Here is a 25,371-nt window from a genome sequence, read left to right as displayed (position 1 = left end):
CCCGGTTAGTGTCTGCTTGCTTAAACTGCTCCAGAGTGTCCGTACTGTAGACCCTGTTGAGATCCATCATCACCCTAAGCAGCTGGATGCGGCAGAACGTCCAGCACCAGGCCTTCATGATGTATCCATGAGAACCATGCAAGGGTGGGTTCCATATTGAGACCTAAGTTGTACCTGTATGTGTATAGTCCACGGTATAGCCTTTGAGCCTGTGTTTCCCCGGCAGACTTCTGCCTTCCCAAGAGGGTTTTAAATCACCTCAAATTTCTCTGTATACTCCTAAAAGGATGCTATATGTGTATTTGCCTCCGAGACCTCCTTCAGGAAGGATGGGGCTTCCGCACGTTGCGTACGTTTTCCCGGTGTTATCCAATCTCACCCAATGAGGTAGTGCATTGACAACGGTGAGTGGAGCTACTTGTTCTGAGCCCCAGCCTTCACCTAATAGAGTGACCGACTGAAAGGGAACGTCAGTTTTTTGGCTCCTCAGCAAAAAACTGTTATGCATTGCACCTGCTACCTTCTTATACTCATGCAGTGATCAGGTGAAGCTGGATGCAATAATTGCATGCCAATGTGCATTGGCTCGTTTAGTTTACACTCCAAATAGATTGGCCTATCGAAGCGATATCCCATATCCGTCGGTCACCGACGTGGCATCTCCGTTCCCTCCTTCAGGGTTACCATACGTAACCGAAACGTTACTGTGGAAAATGAGTAATTGAACCGTGTCAGATATTTCAGTATCGGTATCAAAATATAGATATTTATGATAACACTACCATGTAGTTTGTTTCTCCAAGCTTGGGATCCATAAACGATCACGCTGAGCTCCCTCACTGTCTGATCAGCTCTTCACCTGCTGCAGCAGCGCTGTTCCCGGTTCAGATATCAGTGCTTTTATTGGTCCGTTTACGATCGGATATTTTTATTGGCTGCTGAATTTAGATTGTGGGCGTACTCAGTAACAAACTATGATTTAAAAGTAACAAAGTAGATTATTTTGCTTAATTTGTACTTAAGTACAAGTAAAAGTACAGCTTTAAAAATATACTCAAAAAAGTACAAGTACCCCAAAAAAACTACTTAATTACTGTAACGTGAGTAGTTGTAATTAGTTACTTCCCACCACTGGTGCTTTGTTATTTGATGAGTATTGAGTCATGCACATTGTTTGATAATACTGTTTGATAATACTGTTGCGGGGTGTGTGGCTGTCCAGCATTTGTACAGTTCTGCTGCTGTGGGCCTGTCGTCATTTTAGACTGACGTGATGTTCATAGTGAATCATGTATTTATGGATTACTTTTACTGACCCATGTTGGGAAATTTACTCCAAATTTAACCCACTCACAGCTTATCTACCGTTGAAATAGTTGATCAGTTGTCATTGTCGTTGAGAACCTGATTGTGGCATAATATGTGTATTATATGCATATGGAATATTAGGTGTTGCTGAGATGTGTAAGATAGATGTGTAAGGCTATGTAGTTTACAGTTGCTTATTGAAGGCCCTGACTGCTACTGTGTATACGTGTGTGTGTGGGTGGGTAGGTGTGTTTGAAACATCAAATATAGTAAACAGAAACACAAAAAACCTTATTTTTACCATATTTGATGCAATCTATGTATGTATGTTAATTAGTTGTTATGTAAGGAATAATGTATATCCAGCCGGTTGTTATCTCAGAATAAACCCCCGACAGGGTAATCAGACCGGAGGGGTCTTGTATCAGCCTGAAGGGGTTTATTCTGAGATAATAACCGGCTGGATGTACAATATCCTGCTCATTACACCGCTACTTGCCACATAAGTGAATAATTAGACCCAAAATATTGATATTGATATTTAAATATATGAATGCAAAGCTTCTGTGAACACAGCAGTTGCACGATAGCAGCAAGTACCAACTAGACGGAAATTTAAGGGAAAGGGTGAAGTCAAACCATTTATTACACAACATTTCACCACATTAATAATTAAGGCAATAAATTTTTTTTTTTTTACCAGTTTGTTAGTTATATTATCCATTACAGTGTACAAAGCAAAACAGTGTAGCAAAATGGCAGCAGCTGCGTTTGTATGAAACAAGAGAGCGAGTCCGCAATAATAGTATGACATAATTAAATAACTGTCTCACCAAGTTTTAATATTTTATTAGCTAAACAAACGCAAAGCTTCAACACAAGAAAAGCTGTACCTAGCAAGAGCACAGTGCCAACTTCAGTTACCCAGATGAGCCTGTGTAATCAGCTTTTACTGGTTGTTATCGAGGGATAACATACCTCAGAATGTCACGACTGACCAATCAGAATCAAGTATTCCACTGAGCCGTGCAATAAATGTCAATAACAGTCTAAATACAATATGTCAATTCAATAATATTCAAATAATATTAATCAAAGCAAATTTTTGATTAAATCACTGTATGGATTTTTTTTACAATGTCTAAGTATTAGGGGTGTAATGGTACGTGTATTCGTACTGGACTGTTTCGGTACAGGGCTTTCGGTACGGTGTGCCGAATGACCGAATGCAATATTTTGTTTGGGGAACATAGGTACATTTTCGTGTTTCAAAACGAACTTATTAAGTGGCGGAAGTCTCCGCATTCAGCGCAAATCCCGGCCTGCAGCTGATTCTAAGGTCGGTGACACTGGCTGCGTGGCGTGTGTGTGCATTTCTGCTGCGTGTCAGTTGCTTCTTGTTTTCTGTGTCTTTACACACCAGAATCGTGCCTGACGCGTCGCTGGCAGGCTGCTGCTACTGTAGGTGACATAGAGGGAGGCCGCCGACGGACCAGGAACTTGTCTTCACGACAACAATATCTATCTTTTACACTTTGGAAAAGTTATATATTTTTTTTAAATATGAGCAGGCCTACAAGCTGGGATTGATAATGCTGCACTGTAATCATAGTTATTTATTTATATTTTTCATTATATTTTATTATATGATATTGGTTTGAGACTGAGAGTATTTTATTTATTGGAGAACTTTGCAGCAGTATTTTATTTCTTATTCTTTTTTTTATTTTATTAAGAAGTATAAAAAAAGTGTAAACAAATTGTTAAAAAAAAGTTTATAGTAATAAACAACCTGCAGTTTAATGTTTGCATTTCTTTCCCTTACTATACCGAAAATGAACTGAACCTTGACTTTAAAACCGAGGTACGTACCGAACCGTGATTTTTGTGTACCGTTACACCCCTACTAAGTATTGTGTACAGCTTTTCATGCATCAGTTGGTAAAAATGAAGTACCGTATTTTCCGGACTATAAGTCCTATAACTATTTTCATAGTTTGGCTGATCCTGCGACTTATAGTCCGGTGCAACTTATTTATCAAAATGAATTTGACATGAACTAAAAGAAATGAACCAAGAGAAAACATTGCCGTCTACAGCCACGAGATGCGCTCTATGCTGCTCAGTGCTCCTGTAGCCTACACTGAAAACATAGAGCGCCCTCTCACGGCTGTAGACGGTAATGTTTTCTCTTGGTTCTAAATAAATGTTTTTTTCCTCATCATGACATATTTTTGGACTGATGCGACTTAAACTCAGGTGCGACTTATAGGCCCCAAAATACGGTAAGTTCAGAAATTATCTGTTGCATAATACTTTGAAATCACAACCCTGTGCGCAACTGATGTTAAAAATACATCAAACTGACATAAACATTTACATAAAAAAACTTTATAAAAATATGCAAACCAAAATTACATCAAAAACTTGACATGACATTGATTTGATTTTAACTGAATGTCATACAGATTTGTCTTAAATATACTATAAAACAATTTCAGTGTGGGATCAGTGTGCAGTCCAAACTAAATGTAAAATTATCAAGACTTGACTATTATTTGATGTCAAATTGATATAAAGGTGTCTGCTGGGAAGTCGTTAACTAGTTGGTCATATGTTGGAGAAACAAACAAACAAGCAAACAAAAACACCTTAAGGTAAAGATTAAGACTGTATCTACACTGCACTCAACTGCCTCAGTTTTTACCGTTTACATTTAAATGCCTCAAGATAGATATGGACTTATCTAATCATGTTAAAATATTACATCTAATTGTAGGGGTGTAACGGTTCACAAAATTCACGGTTCGGTTCGATACGATACACTGATGTCACGGTTCGGTTCGGTTCGGTTCGATACGTTTTAGATACAGCAAAATGTAAAAACATCTCAACTTTTCAGAATGCCGCAAGCGCACCGCGGGTCATGTGACAAGAACCAACCAATCAGCTTCATCCTTTCCCGTAACAAGGTTGAGAGCTCAGCCAAGATGAAGGAACAGCTGATCATAGTTGTATATGGATTGCAATTTTGAAATAAATTTAGTAGCAGAGCTACTGCAAGCGATTTTTAGAGCTGCAAATCCATTTATCCTTCGCTGAAATTTCCGCGTCTCATGGAGAGAGCACGTCATTGTTGCTTAGCAAAGACAGACGCCTCATGAGCGCTTCTGCCCGAGCGCTTTGGAAAGGAGGAGAAAGACGTGCTTAGCGTTTTCCACGCGTTTTTAGGAGCGATATGTGAACGGCCCCTAAGGCGCTCGCTCACTCAGCACGCGCTGAAGGCTCGTTGCAAAATGTCTAATGCATTTAACAGACCAGAAATATAAGATCCTAAAATAACCAACAGGTCTGGTGTTTGGGTTGGATTCCCTGTAAGCTATAGTGTCTAAATGCTGCAGGGATAGTTTGCTGCGTGCATGTTTCTCCCTTTTTTCGTCTTTTCCCAGATAGTACTGACGCATATATCCCAGATATTCCCGCTGGTGGTTTTTTTTTTTTTTTTTTTTTTTTGTATTCCCGCTGGTGTACCCTGTCATGTTGCAGATGCGACATACCGTTGTTTTTTTTTATCCACCACTCTCTTGCCATCACCATTATAGCTTAAAGGGAATCCAAAGTGCACCCAAACACCAGACCTGTTGGTTATTGGAGGATCTTCTCATTTCTAGTCTGTTAAACGCATTGGCTATTTTGCAACGAGCCTTCAGCGCGTACTGAGTGAGCGAGCGCCTGCTGAGTAGCCTAACATAAACATATAAGATGGTGTTTTTTTCTTCTTCGGGAGTGTCAGGGGCGTTGCCTGTTACGTTGTTTGGGTTATTGGGCTACCTTGTTGAACGCATATCATTATATTTCTATCTCTCTCTTTTTTTTTTTTTTTTTTTCAAATATAATTAATTACTCCAACGAACCGTTCGGTATACATAATGCGTACCGCGTACCGAACCGAAAGCGTCGTACCGAACGGTTCAATACGAATACGCGTATCGTTACACCCCTATCTAATTGTATATAAAGAGCTCTATAAGGACCATGGCCCGGTTCACCGATAACGCTCACACTTAGCGCGCTAAGAAGACTCGAAAGATATATCTTACCAAAGTTGTTTATGTTCCTAAGTGTTCCAAAGTGTCCCTTTGGAAGCTTCTTAACACGCTGCTTCTTACGTCCGATGTTACAAAGGTGCTGTCCCAAGTAACACTTTAGGATAAGCATTTAGTAGATAAAACAAATGTTAATATGATTATTTTTATATGTAGATTTGTAAGTGTGTGTGTGTGAGAACAAAGAGAGTGATATTGCTTAATTGCATAGGGAGGTACAGAATTCTGCAATTCTTTCATTATTATTCAGTGCTGCCGGTCAATTAACACAACATGAATAAACGTCACTGCTTATCAGAAAAAGCAGAATAAAACTTATTTATTCTCTCTTGGCAAACAGCTTGCACACTTCTGGTCCCCCTGGATGGGTGAAAAAGAATGAGACAGAGGTAGGAGGGTGGCAGCAAATATCAAGATGCACACCAAACTCCTTATTCCTAGAAGACTGGTTTCAAGAAAACAACTTGTGTGAGCATGCCTGGGACCCAAGGAGTGCAACACTCACATACTTGCATACTCACGAGAGAGTGGGGGAGTCATCAGCTCTGCTTTTCAATATAAATGCAAATGTGAACAACAGGAACTCACAAGCAGCTGGACAGAAGATAAAACAAAAGAGAAAAAGCTAGAGATTAAGAAACACTTGTGTGTCATCATGTATGTTTTAGAGTATGTGTGTGCAAAGTTCCAAAAGACTTTCCATGGATGTGTGCTTTTCTGCTTGTGGAATGTGGCTAATTATTTTTTTTTTAATGAGCTGCTAATGCTGATGAATTTCTTTTTCTTTTAATTTTGTAGTTATTTATTTATTTAGCAATTTCCATTTTTAAATCAATTTGTAAGCTAGTCAACTGTGAGGGCACTGATACAAATTATTTTGTGGAGAAGTAAAGGTAACACTTTAGAATAGGTAACACTTGCTAACTATTAAGGCGAGACACTGCAGGTGAATAGGGAAAAAAAAAATATCTAATAGTTATCACCTTACTTACCCAGTTGATTGATTACATTGATTATTGCAAACATTTTTTGTATTACAAGTTCTTTAATGAAATATGTGCTAATTTGCATACATTTCTAGTACAAAAATCTGAACACTAGATGAAGTCAGTTTCAAATTTTTTGTTAAATTTTTTTGACATATTAGAGTCAAATGTTTTTACAGAGGGAATTCTGGTTATCTTTTTTTGTCACTCCATAATTCAGAAAATACTTTGAACAGCCAGAAAACAATATATTTTCACAATTTTGGGGGGAATAAAATGTTGTATATAATCAAGGAAAATATATATGAACAAATCCCTCTGTAAAAATCTTCAGAATACAGACAGGAATAAAAATGTCAAGTCTGGTGTGTGTACGTGCTACTGAAGTTGAGATTTATGGCTCAGTGTTGAAGAAAAAACTCATTTTGAGAAAACGGCCTTTAAAAATATGTATTGTAATTGAAATCTATTGACACAAACAGATAAAGTGCTATAAAAGAAACACTTAACAGTGTCTTTTGGATGTTTTCCTTCCACTAGTATGAAAAAGCACTTTATGAAAAACCAAAAAGCCCAAAATCACAAAATTGACAGGTGCTTGAAAAAACATTGTTTTTGCCTGCAGTGTTTCGCCTTAACTACAACGTTTTTCTCAATAAATTCTTCATTTGCTGCTTATTAATAGTTAGTAAGGTAGTTGTTAGGTTTAGGTATTGGGTAAGATTAGGGATGTAGAATAAGGTCAAGTAGAATAAGCCATTAATATGTTCTTAATTAGCACTGATACATGGCTAAAAATCAAGTAATATGCATGCTAATAAGCAACTAATATGTGTTACCTATTCTGAAGTGTTACCCTAATTACACTGTTTTATGGTTGCTTTTTTATGAGGTTTAGTAACTTGCTGTTTTGTGACATCTGGAGTTCATTTTCTACTCATAATGACCCATTAATACTCAAAACACTTTCCACTGATTGTTACCGCCATTGTGCATTGTGTACCAAGTATTGAGGTCTCTGTGTTAATTTGATAAATAACTATATTTAGTAAACAAATTATATTAAAAAGGATAATAAGCCATCTTGTTTATAAGTGAACAACATGCTTTTAATAGCATGATTTTTTTTTTCAGTGCTATAGTGTTTGAGAAAAGTTTACAATCATGACTGAGTGAAATATATTTGAGCATCGCAAAGTAAGTTTAAAACAATTACGTAGGAATTGCTTATCTCTACTCAACTCTAACTGGCAATTTTACTTTAAAAATATGTGTGCAAAAACTAGCAAAAGGTTTTTCTTTTGTATTATAAAAGTATAAAGGTTGTTTTTTTCTTTGTGTGTTAATGAATTACTGACCAAATTCATCCCAATGAGAAACAAAAAAATCTGATTTGGCAAACCAGCTGAAATGGAACCAATTATGATGAATCTGACCTTGCACCATATTTACAAATAAGCCCTAAGTTAGAGTTACAAAGCCACAGAAAGATTTGTTTTACCATTTATTGTGGGTCTAATTGTTATATGTGATTCCCTCAGAAACAGGCTGCTCATTATCAGTAAAAGCTGTTCACTGGTTCTGAAACATTTACTTGTAATACACCTTGAGCTCCTCTAAGAAAACAAATATTTCAGGATTACGGAAGTATTGTACTTATTAACTAAATGTAGCATGTGTTAAAAACATTAGATAAAATAGAATGCATTAAATTTCTTAAACACACAAGATGACAATATACTTTTAAAAGAAAACTTCATATGGAAGTAACTAATATTTTGATTTCTCTATTTATGTCCTGTTTTTTCTCCCACAAACGCTTATTGCTTTTTCCAACACTCTTTGGATCAATCAAAGTGGCCAATGCATTATATAATCCATCATTTATTTATACTGTATATATGTGCATGCTGGAAGGAGAGATAGAGAGAGATGCTTTTTGGTAGTTGGCTCATATTTCTCCACTCCAGTTGTGAAACTCCGCCCGAAGCCGAAACACATAAGATGCTACCAGATTAATAAATAAGCGGGCAATTAATTGGCCCCAATTAAATATTGAAATGCAGCAGTTGTTTACAGAAAAATGACTGGAGCTACAAATTGGGACATTAAGCTCCATTATAACACACCATGTTCTCATTTTACAGATTCATTTTTCAAGCATCAATCTTCTACTGAATCATTTTCATGTGATTATCTTGTTGCATCAACTTCATGGCATTATGTGTCATATAATGTGTTATTTTTTTTATGAAAAAGAACATGTCTTGTGGCCATCCCATACACAAATGTGATATATGTGCTGTCTGTTTGTCTATATCTATATTTGGTCTAAAAAAAAAATATAAAAAATAAAAAATAAATAAATAATAATGATTGAGATATTTTCATACAGTATATCAATTTTACTATGATAATTTTATGTACATTATACATTTATATCTGTCCAGAGAATGTAACATATTTGAAAATAATAAATAGCCTTATTGATAGCATATAATGACTTTTTTCACTCTTGATATTCACTCTTGATATATACTGTAGGGCAATATTGCTTGTGTCATATATTGTCTGTATTATTTGACTAAACCAAAAATCTGTGACACATTAAACCTCAAAAACATATTGTATTATATAGTAGCTGTGTCGAGATTTGGCTGGCTATCATGGTCCAGTTAGATTCTACATCTGGCTCCAAAAAACAACACTTTTCAAGCAACATATGAGTTTTTAATATATTGTCACACTTCAGTAGATGGCTTACCAATTACATTTTAAAAGCATGAAGGTCTACACCGTCCTGTGATGTTTTAGCTTTACTTGAACTGTTTTAGTTGCTGTTTGGGCTTTTTCGTACTTGAGGACTATATGGGTGTGAATTCAAGCAGCATTGTTATCCAATCCAATTAGAGCCAGCAGCATTGTCCACGTGGTAGACTGAGAGACAAAAGACAGCGCATTAAGGCAGTATTCTGGTAATACCTGCTGTCCTGTTCACCACTCCTTAAAGGGGGGGGGGGTGAAATGCTATTTCATGCATACTGGGTTTTTTACACTGTTAAAGAGTTGGATTCCCATGCTAAATATGGACAAAGTTTCAAAAATTAAGTTGTACGTTTGAAGGAGTATTTCCATTCCAAAAATACTCCTTCCGGTTTGTCACAAGTTTCTGAAAGTTTTTTTTTCCGTGTATGGCTCTGTGTGACGTTAGATGGAGTGGAATTTCCTTATATGGGTCCTAAGGGCACTTCTGCCGGAAGAGCGTGTGCTCCCGTATAGCAGAGCACTGACTGAAAGCATAACAGAAATTCACTGATCAGAGCGAGAGCGTCGGGAAATGTCTCAAAAAGAATTGTGTTTTTGGTTGCCAGGGCAAGACAACCCTGCACAGATTACCAAAAGAGAAACAGCATTAAGGGACCAGTGGATGGAGTTTATTTTTACAGAGCATCAACGGAGTTGTGCAAGTGTTTTTGTTTGTTCCCTGCATTTCGAAGATACTTGTTTTACAAACAAGGCCCAGTTTGACGCCGGATTTGCACATCGTTTATTTCTTAAGGATGATGCAATCCCAACGAAAAAGGGTCACGATCGTGTGTTGGGACCGCATGCGGTGAGTAAAACTGCTTCAAATATCTCTGTGTTGTTAACTTAGTTATCGTCGCGTAAGCACATCAAGTAAACAACATGCGATGTTGTCAACAAACTGCACGAGTAAAACTGCTTCAAATATCTCTGTGTTGTTAACTTAGCTATCGGCGCGTAAGCGCATCAAGTAAACAACATGCGATGTTGTAATCAAACTGCACTTTCCACATGTACAGCTTAAAAAAAAAAAAGACGACAAAGTGGAACTTAGTCATTTTCCAAAACCGCTAAGCAAATACAGTCTTGTTCAAAATAATAGCAGTACAATGTGACTAACCAGAATAATCAAGGTTTTCGTATATTTTTTTATTGCTACGTGGCAAACAAGTTACCAGTAGGTTCAGTAGATTCTCAGAAAACAAATGAGACCCAGCATTCATGATATGCACGCTCTTAAGGCTGTGCAATTGGGCAATTAGTTGAATTAGTTGAAAGGGGTGTGTTCAAAAAAATAGCAGTGTGGCATTCAATCACTGAGGTCATCAATTTTGTGAAGAAACAGGTGTGAATCAGGTGGCCCCTATTTAAGGATGAAGCCAACACTTGTTGAACATGCATTTGAAAGCTGAGGAAAATGGGTCGTTCAAGACATTGTTCAGAAGAACAGCATACTTTGATTAAAAAGTTGATTAGAGAGGGGAAAACCTATAAAGAGGTGCAAAAAATGATAGGCTGTTCAGCTAAAATGATCTCCAATGCCTTAAAATGGAGAGCAAAACCAGAGAGACGTGGAAGAAAACGGAAGACAACCATCAAAATGGATAGAAGAATAACCAGAATGGCAAAGGCTCAGCCAATGATCACCTCCAGGATGATCAAAGACAGTCTGGAGTTACCTGTAAGTACTGTGACAGTTAGAAGACGTCTGTGTGAAGCTAATCTATTTTCAAGAATCCCCCGCAAAGTCCCTCTGTTAAAAAAAAGGCATGTGCAGAAGAGGTTACAATTTGCCAAAGAACACATCAACTGGCCTAAAGAGAAATGGAGGAACATTTTGTGGACTGATGAGAGTAAAATTGTTCTTTTTGGGTCCAAGGGCCACAGGCAGTTTGTGAGACGACCCCCAAACTCTGAATTCAAGCCACAGTACACAGTGAAGACAGTGAAGCATGGAGGTGCAAGCATCATGATATGGGCATGTTTCTCCTACTATGGTGTTGGGCCTATTTATCGCATACCAGGGATCATGGATCAGTTTGCATATGTTAAAATACTTGAAGAGGTCATGTTGCCCTATGCTGAAGAGGACATGCCCTTGAAATGGTTGTTTCAACAAGACAATGACCCAAAACACACTAGTAAACGGGCAAAGTCTTGGTTCCAAACCAACAAAATTAATGTTATGGAGTGGCCAGCCCAATCTCCAGACCTTAATCCAATTGAGAACTTGTGGGGTGATATCAAAAATGCTTTTTCTGAAGCAAAACCAAGAAATGTGAATGAATTGTGGAATGTTGTTAAAGAATCATGGAGTGGAATAACAGCTGAGAGGTGCCACAAGTTGGTTGACTCCATGCCACACAGATGTCAAGCAGTTTTAAAAAACTGTGGTCATACAACTAAATATTAGTTTAGTGATTCACAGGATTGCTCAATCCCAGAAAAAATTTTTTTTTGTACAAAATAGTTTTGAGTTTGTACAGTCAAAGGTAGACACTGCTATTTTTTTGAACACACCCCTTTCAACTAATTGCCCAATTGCACAGCCTTAAGAGCGTGCATATCATGAATGCTGGGTCTTGTTTGTTTTCTGACAATCTACTGAACCTACTGGTAACTTGTTTGCCACGTAACAATAAAAAATATACTAAAAACCTTGATTATTCTGGTTAGTCACATTGTACTGCTATTATTTTGAACAAGACTGTATATACAGTTTCAGTACATACCACATAGAGATGTCATTGCTGATGCATCTCTATGTGGTATGTACATAGAGAAAGATACTGTTGTTAAAGATACTCTTGTTAAATTTCAGCCTCTGGATCTGATTCTGGATCATAAATATACGCCGAATCTGACTGCTAGCCGTGGTTTGTTTTGGTTGGTTTTGTCCTCACGGTAATGTCACAACTTCCAGACGCGCTCAATGCAAAAGCCTACTCGCGCTCGTGATTCTTTAGCTCCGCCCACACGTCACGCCTCCAGCCGGTCGTGTTTTTCTGGGAAAAATCGGTACAGACTATCTTTCTCTTATGAATATAATAAAACTAAAGACTTTTTGGAGTTATGAAGGATGCAGTACTACTCTATAGGTACTCAAGATTAAAAGGATATCGAGTGAAAATGAGCATTTCACCCCCCCTTTAAGTGAAGTGAAGTGACATTCAGCCAAGTATGGTGACCCATACTCAGAATTTGTGCTCTGCATTTAACCCATCCGAAATGCACACACAGAGCAGTGAACACACACACACACACACACACACTGTGAGCACACACCCGGAGCAGTGGGCAGCCATTTATGCTGCGGCGCCCGGGGAGCAGTTGGGGGTTCGATGCCTTGCTCAAGGGCACCTAAGTCGTGGTATTGAAGGTGGAGAGAGAGCTGTTCATGCACTACCCCCACCCACAATTCCGTCCAGCCCGAGACTAGAACTCACAACCCTCTGATTGGGAGTCCAACCCTCTAACCATTAGGCCACGACTTCCCTTAATTGAAGTTAATGAGGAAAACACCATGTGAATACCGCCTCTCTAACTTGCTGTTTTTCTCAAGAAGCAACTTAGCTGGGATCTGTTTACAGTGATTGAGACAAAATACATTTATGATGAATACTAAAAGACTATACTTTGCTTATTTATTGTTGACTTAATGTGGCACTAGTCAAGCAGCCTAAATTGAAAAAGGGCCATGATCAAAGCTCAGAGAAGGAGCTGCAATCATAAAAGAGGGTGCTTTTGAAATTCACAACTCCATTTTAAAGTTTTACCTACACTCGTGTGTGAATATCTGTCAGCTTTATGCAAAATGTCAAAATGTAATTACAATTTGCATAATTGAGACATTATTGAACTGTTGAATATTCTGAAAATGTTTAGAGAAAGATACATTCTTCATAGCTAACGCTTCAAAGGGGAAACAAGAGAAAAATATAGGGCTTTGATCTTAGTTTTTTAAGGCCTAATTGAAGGAATTCTCTCTTAAACACCAAAGAAGCTCTTTGAAGCTCACTACTACCATTTAACAGTTTTTTGAATAACCTTTATCTTCACCTTTTTGGCTGGAAAATATATACGCATATCCAAGTCTGACAGGTTGAGCAGAGGGAGATTTCACATCTTCCTTGTTTGTTTGATTTGTAAACAATCACCATCGAAACTGTAGGAGGGTGCTAGTGTTTATCAGGCCTTCAGAGAAAAGTGATGTTGGTGACATTTTGGCAATCCTTGAGCCTACAGTAAGCAAGTGCATGTTGCGGAGGGACAGAAAGTCACTATTTTGAGAACATAGCAAGTGGCTTAGACTAGGAGCTCTAAATATTCAGCAAGAGGAAGGTGTGCGATTTTTTGACTGCACCCAGGGCCGCAGTGTGAGTCAGCAGCGCAGATGTCTGCTGCTAGCAATGCTCACATCTGGAGTGCCAAGGACACACAACAAATGTCAGCAACATGTTGCTTCATCTGGCTTCAAGGGGGCAGAAAAACATCATTCTGATTAGTGGATCTAAACCAGCAGGGCCATGTCAGAGATTGTTAGTCATGTCATGCCAGCAACCAAAAACTATAAATACAATTAGGTCCATAAAAGTTTTTTTTTTTTTTTTTAAGCCCTAGCAAGGCCTCAGTGGACAGGCATGATTCTTTTGACAGTAAAACAACTAAGCCTTACTGGCACATTGGTGTAAACATTAGCACACGGTGAGGAGCATCTAATTTTATTTTATAGTTTATATGGTAGCTATGAATGAAACTATGCATTGTGCAAAGGTGAAGCATTTAATTTTCAAACAAATAATAACATTTAATTTACAAATAAATTAAAACATTTTAAGTTTCAGTTTATATTTAATGCAATACTTATTTATTTTGTTCTTGTTAATTTATGCTTAAAGTGTACTTCCAAATGTACTGACAAGCATTTATTTTAAACTAAAATATACTATGTAATTTCTGTTATGTCATGTGTTTAAATATACTTATAATTACACATTTGAACAGTAATATGTAACCCTAAATAACACACTAGGTACAATTACAATCAAGTACTTATAATCAAGTTATAATTATGCACACTACAGTTATATTTATAATCAAGTACTATAAACAGTACATGTGCTTTAGTATTCTAGTCAATACAACACAAATAAGTGTACTTCTTTAAAACATGAAAAAATTACTAAACATATTCATTTAAAATGTCTTAAAGTACAATTTTCATTTGATATAATTACAAATTGCACTTTAAAAAATCTCTTTAAGTACACTTAAGTATCCTTATATTTTATTAATATTACATTATCTGCAAGTATAGTTTTGTTTTTATTATACTTTTTATAAGATTTTAAGTATACTATATGTGGACATTCAATACTATTAAGTGCATTTTTTCACAAGGCTTAGTCAGATAAACAAAATCACAAACAATTATAAATATAATGACAAATTTGAATCAGGCTGAGCCTATGTTGCTATGCTGAATTAATCGGGATTGCGAAAACACAGCAATGTTTTGATAGCATATTGATAATTATCAATAAAGAGAATTAGTGATTACCTAGTCAGGTCTTTGTGCTGTGCATGGTAAAACTTTTGGACCGACATGTAGGCATGTCACAATAACAATTTATATTGTGCGATATATTGCCTCAGAAATAATTGTGATAAACAATATTTTTGTCATTTTAAGTTAATTTATGATCATAATATAAAAACGAAAAAAGGCCAACACACTTTCACAAATGATAACAAACTTTTAATTCTCAAGAATATTTAGATCATGGAAATTAATTATTAAAATATTAGATACCTTAATAAAAAACTTGAATAAATACCAAATAAACATTTTCTAACAAAAAGTGCAAAGTAACAAAAATTCACATGTAACTTGTAAAGAGATTTTTCCATCTACAGATTCTTATTTTCTCTGTAAATTAACCTGTATAATGTACTGTATTGCAAAAAAATATAATCCCGATTTAGCAGTCACACCAAGTCACAGATCTCTAAACAAGGCCATATCTGCAGATTAAACCTTTTTGTAGAAGCATTTTTTTTTTTTTTTTTTTTTAACTAGCACCAACTACACTGTTATGTAGGAGAAGCGGCAAAAGACACAGGCACAAATGAAATGCAAAACACATGGTGACATTACTTTTTATGTAAATATAATGGGCAATATATTGTGTCACCAAAAATTATTGAGGTCATGTACATATATTGTGCGAAAAGAAAAATTTATTGTGACCTTTTAGACAACACCAGCAATCGGCATAGAACACCAAAGTAGGGAATATAGGCCTATTTTTGGAAGAAGAGTTCCAGAGACCTGTAGAATCACTGCCAAGGCACAGTGAAGTTGTTCTAGCAGTACAAAGACGCACACCCTAAGATGCATGTGTTTCTCTTATTTAGTCACCTGTCTGTAGTTCCATGTGGTCAGTTTGCCATGACAGGTGCTTTGACAGTGCTGGTGTTGCTCAAGAGGAATTTCAGCAGTGTACAACTACTGGTTGAAATTCATGAGACTAATCAAATTTATTTTATTTTTATTTTATTTGTTGCCATATATTTAACAGTAAGAAATAAATCTGCATGTAGTTTTGTGAAAACCAGATTTATTGCTCATCACAAGTTTTCATCTCTTGTTTATTGTGAAATACTTATGAATAATAGTTTGTACTTTTTCTGTGGAGTTTCTACTCCCCATTATAAACTTTTCTAAACTAAACGTTTGCTTACTGGGGGTTGCAAGTAGGCATTCTCTGTAAATTACATTTAATGTACAATCATGAATTTTTAATTAGATTCAATTGTTTAGTTAAGTAGATTATTGCATAAAATGAATAGAAATGTTATATACCACCACTCTAATACAAAATAGATAGTTTCCTTTCCTTTCCTAGTAAATAAGTAAAAATTAACTGTGTTATTTTTGTAGCCCAAATCTGAATTTTACATGTTAAATATGCACACTTGGAATAGCAGAATCTACTTTAACATGACCTTTAAATTCAACTGATACTGATTTGACATACATGACCACATCTGGATGTTAACTTACACACATAATCACGCCCAGTATTGCACAAACTCCAGGTTTCTTAATCTAATCGTGTTCTGTAATAATGTGGCAAGTCTTTTTTTCATGTAATTACTTACCACTGATGCATTATAATGATCCTCGGAAGCACTTTAATTAGATTTGAATCATTAATGAGAAACTCATGGTTAATGAAGTTTGATTGGACATGTGAGTGTGCAGAGAAAGACCCACATGTACACTTGCACAACACACACACACAATGCATTACTAAATGAAGGGGTTTAGATAAGTAAATTCTTTTTGTAAAGTGTTATTTTCCAGTTTAATATGTGCAAATGTGTGTACCAATATTTTTAGGACAAATTTGTACTCTGAAGTACAAACCTGACAAAATCTCCCAAAACCTCCTTTGGGGGACATCCTCATTTGTAAAAAGTATTTAAAAAAAAACTAATTTATGGAAAGTTCTCTGTTCTGGTTTGCAGGCTTATTTTGGATATGGCCTTCCTATTAATTGTCATCGGATTGCATTTTCAATGTTCACTCTTTTGTAACTGTATCATCAATTAAACGACTTTAACTGAAAAACTGCAAACAATGTGCATTATCAGCACATGTTTTTCTTAAAGCTGCTTTGACACAATCTGTATTGTATAAAGCACTATATAAATAAAGGTGACTTGACTGAACAACATATGCTCTTTTGTTTTATCTCTATGTTTCTAAAAGAAATTGATGAGGATTTTTTTTTTCACTCTATTAGATTTTTTCCTTGAAAACTTACTGTACAATTTCATTAGAAATAATAATAAATGGCTGCCCACTGCTGTGTGTGTGTGTGTGTGTGTGTGTGTGTGTTCACTGCTCTGTGTGTGTGCACTTCGGATGGGTTAAATGCAGAGCACAAATTCTGAGTATGGGTCACCATACTTGGCTGAATGTCACTTCACTCACTTTTTTTTTTTTTTTTTTTTTTTTAATAGATGTCTTTATAATAGTCAATAGGCAATAATTGAATAAATGTCTGTCTGATGGTCAATATGTAATAATTGCAAGTTATATTGGTGTAACCATGTCTACAAGATCAAAGTAAACCTATTTAAAACAAACATGTACACCAGGTATTGCTGCTACACAATTCTGTCATTTTATGTCTCTTTTATATGAGTCAAATTTGCAATTCTGCCATGCTTGTTAAGCCTTACAGAGAGCCATAATTCCTTGATTAAAAAACAACTTCCTGTTTCATGGCGTTCATTCTTCTCTTCTAATCCTTGGCTGATGCTGTTCACTTGCATGACCATGCCTTTCCTGATAACGACTGCATAACCCTTAACCTTGGCTCATGGCCATATGGTCATAAGAAATCCCTTATGCATTGCAGTGCATTCTCATAGTGCTCTGTACTATCTCAGTGCCTGAGGTTACTGCAAGCTTTAACCTTTTGACCTCCTGTTACACTGTGTGGGATGTGGGAGGATTCACTTTTTTTTCATAGCCCTAAAACTTTCACGGTTGCAGAAATGCTGTGTTTAGTTTAAAGAGTTATATTGTTGCTCTTTCAATGCAATAGACCTTAGTCAGGGTAGAGTGGCATATTTTAATTTCTGACAATAATGAAAGCAAGGCTGTGAGTGACTGCAGTTCCTCTGCCCTCCACTCGTTCATGCACTCCCTTGTTCAAAACATCAAGGAAATGGAATATATAATGAAAGTGAAATACCTTTGTCTTTTATAACCAGTGTCAAGAGATAGTATTAGCCATTATGCTAATATAGAAATATGGCATGTAGCAGTTGGCCTTCAGCAGAAAGCTCTGCACTGCACTCCACCATCTTACTTCTACACAGCGATGCATGTGGCATATCATTCTTGCAGTCTCACAGAAAAAAAAAAAAAAATACATAAAATAAATAAAGGCTTGGACGCCAAGGATTACTACATATATCTTATAATATACACACATATACATAGCAAAAAGTTGTTTGCTGATACTTTAGGTAAAAAAAAAAGTATATACAGTAGCACCTGTAAGTATTCACTAACAATCTTGACATTTGCCCCAGTTCATTCTGGTGAGTTTATTAAAGATAAAGAAGCAATGCAGTCTAATTCATGAACAAACTGAGTTTCCATTAGGTTTAAACTTATTTTTACATTTTTGGTGAGCTGTAAGTATGGGTTTTTAATATGTGAATAAAAGTCTTAATAAGTCTGTTCATCGTATAAAGCTATTGCGTCAAGTATAATCACATTTATTTAGCACTCTATACTAACAAGCTTCTCATTAATAAACAGGAAAATACCAGTGTTAATGTCGCAAAATTATTGAACTGTGAATTCAATTTCAAAAGTAAAGCAGCTCTACAGAAGACAATAGGCATTATTTAGCTAAGTTTAGATCAGTGTTGATTCCGGTCAGTTCTATAACACTATACATTTATTCCTTTATGAAATAAGTTCAGTCCAGCTATAATCAGCTCTACCGAAGAAAGTAGTGTCATTCAAATCAATTCATTTGGATGTTGCTTCAATTTAGTTCAATAACTGTCATGTCGCGTTCATCAGTTATGAAACAAACTCAGTTCAACTATAATTCAGGTCTATAGAAATGATAGTGTCATTATTCAGCTCATTTATTCCAATTCCGTTATAATAACTAATAAATAATAACTGGGTCAATGTTCAAAAATTCATAAATTGTGAAGATCGCTCAATTCAGCTATGACCAGAAGCCAATAGTTTCATTATTCTCAATAGCTCAATTTTTTCATAGTCTCTTCAGAAGACTTATTAAACAGTTCAATTCATATGGATTACTTTAAAATGTTCTTACGGATGTTTTGAGCCTTGAAGGTTTTAGTGGAATTTACTTTCAGTGGAGGGACAGAAATCTCGCAGATTTCATAAAAAGAAGGAAAAAAAATCCCCATTTAAGTTTTAAAAAGATGAATGATTTGAGTTAATTATTGCTTTAAACAATTTGTTGATTTAGATTATGTACAGTAGCTCACTGGACTGCAGTACGCTTAGTGAATAATGACTTAAAATGTTCTGTTCCTTAAAAAACCCTATTGTATAGCTTCAGAAAAATGTAAGGAATATATTTTTTTTGTCATTTTTTTAATGGTAACAGACTTTTTTGATGTATTTATTTATTTATATTTTATCTTTGGCTCATAAATCTTTCTTCCTAAACACGTACACTAAGTGCAAATTTATGATGTGACAACTCTAGTTTTACCAACCATTTGTTTTTCACTTCCATCTGGCATGCAGTGTGTGAGATGGGGGTCAGCAGTCCCCAATGGTGTGTAATTTCCTGTTAATTCTGTTATAGATGTCATGTTGTTAGATGTTTAAAGAAGGAAGAGAGAATCCTCCCACAAACCAGCCTTCACAAATCAAACTGCAGCACTGGATTCTCTGACAGCCAGACAGTGCTAATGACGACCTGGTTTTCTATGCCTCCTGTTCTCTTTTTCAACACACACACACACACACACACACACACACACGTGGATGCTCTGGCATCTTCCCTTTCCTCAACAGCAGGCTGTGCTGTGTGCTATGTAGGGCAAAATAAATGAGCAAAGTCTATTCTTATAGCACCGTGGAGTCCTCTGATCACCCCTTGCGCTGCCCACTGTGCTCCTCTGCTGCTAACTCACTTCATATATAGTGTGACATTATCATTTTGTCACAGTGATGTTGCAGTAGGCATATTAGGTTAAATGATCAAAGGTACATTATAAAGCAGCAGTGTTTTTATGAGGTCTGCGTGACCTGGTTGGGTCTCTGTGTATGTCACTGAGGAAGCACAAGTAACTGAGCTGTTGTGAGACAGATTAATGAATCTAGCAAACAGGTCTGATGTGGAGAGCTGTAAAACTCTCCCATCTGCTGGTCGTTTTGAATATTGCACAACTGATTGATGGGATATTGGTGTAAATCATTTGCTATAATTTGTCACTGCATGGTATATCACATAAATCAGAGACATGTTATGGCACTGTAGTGACAGAAAAGCCATTAACTCAAGATTTTGTTTCTCTTTTCACTGCTCTTTCTAAGGGACTGAAGTTTTCAAGCTTCATAAAGAACCGAAGCAGAATCATAAATAGACCCAAACTCTATTTTACATCTGTTTTAAGTCTTTTGAAAGCATATGATACCTTTGTGCGAGGTGCAGAGCAAAAATTAGGTTGTTATTCACTGAAAATCTTGACATTTGCCCTAGTTCTCCCTGGTGACTTCATGAGCGGAGATGTCTGATTCTTGAATAAACTGAGTTTTCATTTATAATAGAGTGTATGTTTTCCATATTTGATTTGCTGTGTGCATGTGTGTTGATCAATGTTAATATGTGAACAAAAGCCTAAATTAAATCTGTTAATCATATAATGCAATGGTGTCCAACTCTGATAAAAGTATAGTAAAAACTCTGGGATTGTAGATGTAGGGCTTTTCTAATATAATAATGCCTAAATTCTAATCAACAGATGTTCAAATGTTTAATAATTTGCATTCATTCACTCTCTTTGTTTATTTGTTTCTTTCTTTCTTGCTCTCTCTGCAGACTGTCTACAAGCCCTGGCTCTGCGCTCAGTATTTCCAGAGTCCTCAGTCAGGCTGCATTCATAAGATTCCCTGTGAGCAATACTGTCTTGAGGTCCAGCAGAGGTGTCCGTTCATATTGCCTGACAATGATGACCTTATACATGGTGGTACTCCCAGTTTTATATGTGCAGGTTGGTATACAACTATGTATAGCCAAAACTTAATTGCAATTTTTTTTTTCTTTACATTATGCACTGTATCTATGTTAAATGTCATTTACGTTTTCATAATTCCATGTTTTGTGTCGAGCAGAATTCTAATGTTGCTAATAAAGCAATGAACAGTCAAAATGTAACCTTTAAGTCTTTACTAAGTAAAAAATAAAAAATAAAAATAAAAATAAGAATAATCTGCTCACAGGTATCTTTGTATCAAACCTTATATACAGGAGTAGGATACTAGTCGTAATTAACAACATCAAAAAAGCAAAAAAAGTAACACATAAATCACATCAAAGAGCTCCAAAGTAGCAAGATCAGCAGGAAAACCAACTTAGATTTAAATAATAATAATAATATTTTTAAAATCATGTTATTGTTTCATAGAGTTTCATGCTCATTAATTTCTCAGTATGATTTATGCACATATTTAATGTAAATACATTACAGAAATGAACGCTATTTGGATTACCATACATCTTTTAAGTGACATCTACTGGACAATTGTTGAATCTGTCAGACTTTTGCTCTGTGGAAACACATCCACCGCTTTTTTTTTTCGATTTGAAATGAACTACAAAGTGAACTACACAAATGTAATATACTGTATGCACATATATTAAATATGTTATATGAAGTAAAACATGTATGAAAGCAATGAGAAAACGGAATGAGCTAAAACAAATATTTGTGTTTAAGTTTGTGTAATACGTTTTTGGATATCTTGGACATTTGTGTCATCTACATGTATAACCGCCCTAAACCGCATCAATACATGTGGATATTATATAAATAGTGCAAATATAAAAGATAGACATGTATTTAAAATATTTATTACAAAAAAACATACTGTATATAAGCCTAAATATTTTTTTTGTTTTAATAAAATAAATATATATATATTTTTTATCATATTATTTTTAAATTAGGAAAACCATACAATATCAGCATCGACAGTATATTTGAGGTTCAAAGACAGAAGCATACAAATAGTTGATGAAATCATTGCTTTAAAATTGGTCATTTGGAACTTCTTTCATCTTTTCTTCTTTCACCAATTACTTATGAGTTGACCATTTATTTAATTTTTGCTTATATTTAGCTTTAATCTGCATACGATGTCACTGGAATTTTAGTGCTGTTACTGGAAGGTGAGAAGCAATTAATGAGCACATAGAATGCCTTTACTGTAAAGGCATTTTAACGCAAAGACCTTTAAATCCACATACTTTTTAATGCAAGATGGAACAGTTAATCATTCAATTTTATGAATATTCAGTTAATACACATATCCTAGTGTTTAATGTAATAATTTTAGTGTAACATCAGCTAACAATATGTTATAAGAATATTTTGATCATGTGTCATGAAAACTTTATTTTTGAATGTTTTTGAAGTTTAAAACAAAGTTTTTTTTATGCTTATTTAAATAAAAACTAAAACAATAAAGTAATGTTACATTTGATAATTGTGCAAATATTATGAGAAGCATTACTTTTGAATGTTCTCTAAAAATCTTTAGACTAACATACAAAAAAAAAAAAAAAAATCAAAATAAATAAATAAATAAAAACCTTCCTTAAATTATGTATAAATTAAGCGTTAGCATTAGTTCTCACAGGTCTTGTGATTCTCAGCTGATTACATCTACCTATAGGAATACAACACCTATCACGACATTCCTATATAAGCTCTATTCTATTCAGTGTTTACCGTAGGGGGCTTATTATTGCTGCTCTCCCTGCTCATTCATGACAGGCTGCACGGATGGGCAGGGAGTTTTTGCCCATAACAGAACCATACCACCAAACTAAAGTTCATGATAAGTATCTCTCTTTTTTGATGTTAGTGGTCCTGACAGAACTAATATTTTTGTGCTAACATTTTGGGAATGTTATTAAAGGCCATATAACTTTGAATTAATGTTCATAACTGAGAAAATCTTGCTAGAACTCTGGGAGTCTTTTCATAACCACAGTCAGACATGCAAACTGTGGTATAATACAATGTTTGAGAGTTTTCCAAATAGATCATACATGTGTGTTTTTGTATAATCCCAGGGTTCAAACCAGACATCAACCAGGAGTGCTGTGATGTGCGATGGGACCAGAAGTCCAACCGCTCCCGGGGCACTTTAAAAAGAACTCACCCTTCCTGCCAGCACACATCCGTGACCTCCTCGGGGGGTCCACGGCTCGGGCAGGGCCGGCTGAAACTTTGCTTGCTGGTCCTAGTTCTTCTCCACACTGTGGCTACCATGACAGCCAATCAGAACTCGACCTGCCTGACTGGAATCTTTCCACTGGATGACAACGCCCCGAGAGAAGAGTGATTGAATGAAGAAAAACTCCAGCTCCAACACCACTTGCTTCAGGCTTGCCAGTAAAGAAGCACCTCATTCAGAGAAAAGTTGAGTGTAATGGCTCTAAGTGAGGCTCACAGTCTCTACCAGAGAACACTTATCCACACTTGTCATCAGCACCTTGTTGGGTTTTGGGAAAACAGTCAACAGGACACAGGACAAAAGATAAGCATAATAAGAAGAGTCAGAACATGCCCCTACAGAGACTTCTTGCTCTCTTCTGGTACACACATTGTGACACACACACACACACACACACGCAAGTTGCCATTTCACTTTGCACTAGGAGATTATCTAACTTTTCCCTTTTAGTTTCAGCTGTTATTTTCACTTCAAGATGGTTTTGACTTCTGTTCAGTGGTTTCAGAGCAACCTGGAAAGAGACTTGGGTGTCCATGTCCTGTCAAATTCTCTCGTTATGTTACGTGTCAGTATTTTGTGTCCTTTGAGAGTGAGCGTCACATCACAGTCATCAGCACCATTCAGACAGGCTACAGGTAGAAGATTCATGTCTTTCTTTCTAATGCCTACATTTTCATCCTAAATAAAATAAAATAATAAAAAGCCCTATTCTTAAACTAAATGTACTGAAAGCCTCAAAATCAAATCAGCAGTTGGCACCCCATCTAATTAGAGAATGTTGTTTATCTTCTCTACCTTCTAAGAAACAGATAAAACCTCCTTGCATTATTTTAGAAACTGATGCTTATTTCCCTTACTGTATGAAAAATTTATTCTAAGATCTTCATCTCCAAATCATGTACATAGCTTACTGTTTTACACTTAGAAAAAAAGCGACATAAGTTGTCATTGGGCTGGTACCCTTTAAAAAGGTAATAATGTGTAACCTTTAAGATACTAATATAGAACTTTTAGGGGTAAATATGGTACAGAAGTGTACCTATTGAAAAGGGTGCTGTCCTAGTGACAGATTTTTTATGCATCTTGCCCATTTTATTGTATAAAAAGACCCCATTATTTTGGTAGTTATTCAAATACAAATATAGTCTACAACAGGTCAGAATAATCCAAGTAACAGGGCTTTGGCACACAACTGTAAAAAAGGAGGATGTAATTATAAGTATTTTCATACATGACACTATTTTATTATGCACTTTAATCATTTAACAATGTGCTAAACCCTTCTGCCCTCTTGCATTAATTGCATCTTGGATATTCTTCTGTGAAATAATCATTTCTCAGTATGTGGTCCTTACATTATTCTTAACAGCAACAATATTTATATTATTATTCATTGCATGACATAATTTGAATGCATTCATTTAACATCGTTATATGTGAAGTTTGTTTAACTAAGGTTAACTACCATAGTTCATGTGCGAATGGAACTGAAATAGCTGAACAGAATGTGGCACTCCAACATAATCATACACAATTACACTGTAATTTTACCATAATTTCCCTGTCAAAAATAACTATCTATTGTGTAAAGGGCTTAGCAAATAGTAGTGTGTGAAGAAGGAGTTAAGGGCTTACTCTACATTTCTCCTTCTGTGTGATTGTTGTCTTCAGTGTTTGAGTGTAATGGATAATAGGGATTATGTGTTGTTTTTCCTTTGTCAGGACCTTATTTTAATACCTTATTTTCAGACTATCCTCATATACATCTGTGCATCCAAAACATTCCTTTGCTCATTATGTTCCTGTGTGTTTTTTTTTTTTTTTTTTTTTTTTTTTTTGAGTAAATTTACTAGCATTAAATGAATTCTTGTAAAGTTAAATTAGATTTACTTAAGAGCAGAGATGCACAGAGTGATAGGTCACATTGGTGCTCAAATTTGGACACTTCTTAGGGGAAACTACCAGTAAATGCCCCTTTGGGAATACTAATATATATATATATATATATATATATATATATATATATATATATATATATATATATATATATATATATATATATATATAAACTATGTATTTCCCCCATAAACTACAATAAAACAATTATACTAGTTCA

General features: G+C 35.6%; 1 protein-coding gene across 1 annotated transcript in view; it reads left to right on the top strand.

The window, feature by feature from the left end:
• The window catches only part of LOC113105417 (transmembrane protein FAM155A-like), a 102,753-nt gene extending 77,733 nt beyond the window's left edge, over positions 1 to 25,020 (top strand). The window contains exons 2-3 of the mRNA XM_026266474.1: positions 20,833 to 21,004; positions 23,092 to 25,020. Coding sequence (XP_026122259.1) covers positions 20,833 to 21,004; positions 23,092 to 23,363 — 444 coding nt within the window. The 3' untranslated portion in view covers positions 23,364 to 25,020. The remainder of the gene's footprint in view (positions 1 to 20,832; positions 21,005 to 23,091) is intronic.
• Positions 25,021 to 25,371: the final 351 nt, after the last annotated feature.

This window comes from Carassius auratus, chromosome 1 (genome assembly GCF_003368295.1).
Source record: "Carassius auratus strain Wakin chromosome 1, ASM336829v1, whole genome shotgun sequence".
In the NCBI taxonomy this organism is placed as follows: Eukaryota; Metazoa; Chordata; class Actinopteri; order Cypriniformes; family Cyprinidae; genus Carassius; species Carassius auratus.
This window is presented reverse-complemented; position numbering and strand designations above follow the sequence as displayed.